This window comes from Galeopterus variegatus, unplaced genomic scaffold, assembly GCF_000696425.1.
Source record: "Galeopterus variegatus unplaced genomic scaffold, G_variegatus-3.0.2 Scaffold2699, whole genome shotgun sequence".
Lineage (NCBI taxonomy): Eukaryota > Metazoa > Chordata > Mammalia > Dermoptera > Cynocephalidae > Galeopterus > Galeopterus variegatus.
In genome coordinates, this window is record NW_007728810.1 from 62,845 (window position 1) to 65,850 (window position 3,006).

Below are 3,006 nucleotides of genomic sequence, written 5' to 3' on the forward strand. Positions count from 1 at the left end.
AATGCTCAGCACAATGCCTGGAACACAGCAAGCACTCAGTAAGGATTAGTACTGTCTGTGTGTTTCTTTTTCTTTCTTTTTTGAAATAGGCTTATGAGAGGCAGTTATGACATAATGGAAAGGACATTTGACCCAGTAAGTTTTGAGTTGGAATCCCACCTTTGCCATTTACTAGCTGCGTGATATGGGGAAATTCAATTAACCCCTCTGAATCTCAGATTCCTCTTTTATGAAGTATCTGCCTTAGGGGGCTGTCACAAAGGTTAAATAAGATATTGTCTGTGAAAATTCTGTCAAGTGCAATGCTGTGCACTTATTAATGAAGATAAGAAACTGGCTAACTATTGCTTATGAAAGATAAAAGTTCTTTTTCCAAGCAAGAAACTAAAAAAGTTGATTATCAGAATTCAATATTGTCTGGGTTTGAAACTGTAAGTTTTCAAATAGCCAAGAATAAGAACTATATACTCAATTATCTTTAAAGGAACAAAAGCATTGATCTAAATTGGTTCTGATGTCTCTGGATCCAAGGTTTGTTGACATAAAACAGTTCAAAAGCTGCAGAGGAGAGAAGGGTGCTAGGAAAGCTATCCTATTGATATTTTCACATCCATGATGCTTTTATGCTGCTACTAACGCAAGCTAATTAGAGGTATTCTCTGCAGACATGCACTAACCTTGGCTTCTCGTTCAGCATCAATGATGCCTCCAGTCTGCTCCTGCAGGAGGGCATATGCTCTTTGGAGGGCCTGGTATTCTTTTGTTAATTGTCGAAATCGTAGTTCAGATTCTTCAGCTGCTAAACTCTTGAGGTTAAAAAAAAGCCAAAAATAATCATGTTATTATGTTCAGATCCTGTGATCAGCGTGAAATACTAACATTTACCCACTTTTTAAGGAGAAGTTAAAGGTTTGTTTGATTTAACATTCTGTTTAATTTTATTTTTAATTCTAAAGGGTATGTATGGACACAAATACTATAATACTTTCAAGATGGACATTGCAGAAATATGTAACTATTTATTTAAATAAAAGAAGCACTTGCTTATTTATGTACTTCTGATTATTACCCATTTGGGCTTGGGTTTCTGTCAGTTTTGGATCCAAATGAGAAGACATACCTAGATTTTGAATCTAAATTTGAGGAAATGATACTGAAGGTTTTACTTTCATTTTTTTTAAAGAATACCCAACAACTTCTTTCCCAGGTACATTATAAAAACATAGTTTTACAACTTTAGGTCTTAAATTTCAGGGCACAACACAACTGCCAGAGAATTTTGTGAAAAATGCGGGTTGGGGAGTTTTCCCCCCAAGATCCTGAGTCAGGAGTTGTGTGGCAGGGTCCAGAATCTTCCAGTGTAACTGGGCCTCTTAGCTCATTCCAATGAAGGTGGTTCACAGAGCACACTTTGCTAAACAGCATCTTAGACTGTCTCCCAACACCTTCTACGCTTATTCTACGGTTCATACCTTCCCTAAACGAAGAATTTTATAAGTAACATTTATTTTGTAAGAAGTCTTCAAATTATAGAGCTGAACTGTAGAGAAGTTTCTAAAAGGGTTACATGACAGAGGTAAAGCTATTTTTTAAGAGGTAACAAAGTCAAGTGTCATCTCCAAATTGGTCATTATTATGAGATCACTTTGTGCTGTTCATAAAGGAGGTGAAAAGTGAAATGCTTTTCCTCCCCCTTAAAGGAAAGATTTGGTGACAATATCACACAAGATGAGAGGAGCAGAAAAGCTTACTTCGTCTAAATCATCATCAGGAGTAGCTGGCGTTCGGTCTGTTCTAAACGAGGCCATGGACGACGTCTCTGAGTCCATGGAGTCCTCATCATAGCCAATAAATGGGTCCAAAACAGGCCTCTAAATGGAGGGAAAGTACATATTTACTTACACAACTAAAACTGGAAAGAGTGAAATATTCAAATACAGCCAACTGGAATTCGTGTAAATAAACACGGAAGACATGGATCCTTTAATGCTTCTCTGATGAAATAAAAATATTAGGCATAAACACAATAATTCCAATAAATGTTTCTCCCATAGTATTGTGTAAATAAACACGGAAGACATGGATCCTTTAATGCTTCTTTGATGAAATAAAAATATTAGGCATAAACACAATAATTCCAATAAATGTTTCTCCCATAGTATTTCATTTCTGACATATTCATAAAAGATTCATTAGTATTTGGCTCTCTTCATAAAAACACTGGAGCCACTTTTATATTACATTTTATATCATGAGGGGCTAATGTGATTTACTCTTTCCAGTATTTAAAATATGATCAAAGGACTTTGAAAACCCAGGCATCTATGTGAAGGGATGATCAAATCTTAAGACTGGTTATCTAATTCCACATCCAAATCAAATGATATACTTGGTAAAAACAAAAACAAAAATTAAGCACATAGACAAACTAAATAACAAAACCTTGTGGATTATAAGAGACTATATAGATATTGATTGATTGAGAGTATCATGATCAATAATAATGACAAAGTGAATAATGAAAATATATTAATCATTTAAAAGTGGGCATCAGACTCTAATATTTAGTGGGAGACATCAAATCACATGTGCTTCTTGCAAGTTCTTAGAATGTGACTCTCCAACTTGTCAGATAATATTTCCTACATCAGACCTAGTGGCTTCTCCACTCAGAGGAAGTCATTACAGAAAGCACTTTCAGGTTAAAATTCACAACGCAATCATTTTTGTACTTCTGAGAAATGCTAAAAGAAGAGATTTTCTTCTAGCAAATAAAGCCCAGGGTTTGCTGCAGTTCAGGAACATCTGATTTATCACACTTTTGCAGGAAGAGTCTTTGGCAAGCCTCACCTCTCTGGCTGTCTGTGACAAATGCCTGATAACCTACTTTTCTCATTACCTTTATTGGCTTGGAACTTCTTCTATGCTTTCTCCTACGGATAAGCTTTTCTCGATCCTGGAAAACAGATGAAAGACTTTTCACATTACATTTTTGTTTCTTTTTTT

General features: G+C 35.5%; 1 protein-coding gene across 4 annotated transcripts in view; it reads right to left on the bottom strand.

The window, feature by feature from the left end:
* JAKMIP2 (janus kinase and microtubule interacting protein 2) overlaps positions 1 to 3,006 on the bottom strand; it is a 164,435-nt gene that overhangs the window by 31,603 nt on the left and 129,826 nt on the right. For all 4 annotated transcript variants that reach the window (XM_008582696.1, XM_008582693.1, XM_008582695.1 and 1 more), the window contains exons 8-10: positions 2,900 to 2,956; positions 1,752 to 1,871; positions 678 to 806 (exon numbers count right to left, since the gene is read on the bottom strand). In XM_008582696.1, coding sequence (XP_008580918.1) covers positions 678 to 806; positions 1,752 to 1,871; positions 2,900 to 2,956 — 306 coding nt within the window. The remainder of the gene's footprint in view (positions 1 to 677; positions 807 to 1,751; positions 1,872 to 2,899; positions 2,957 to 3,006) is intronic.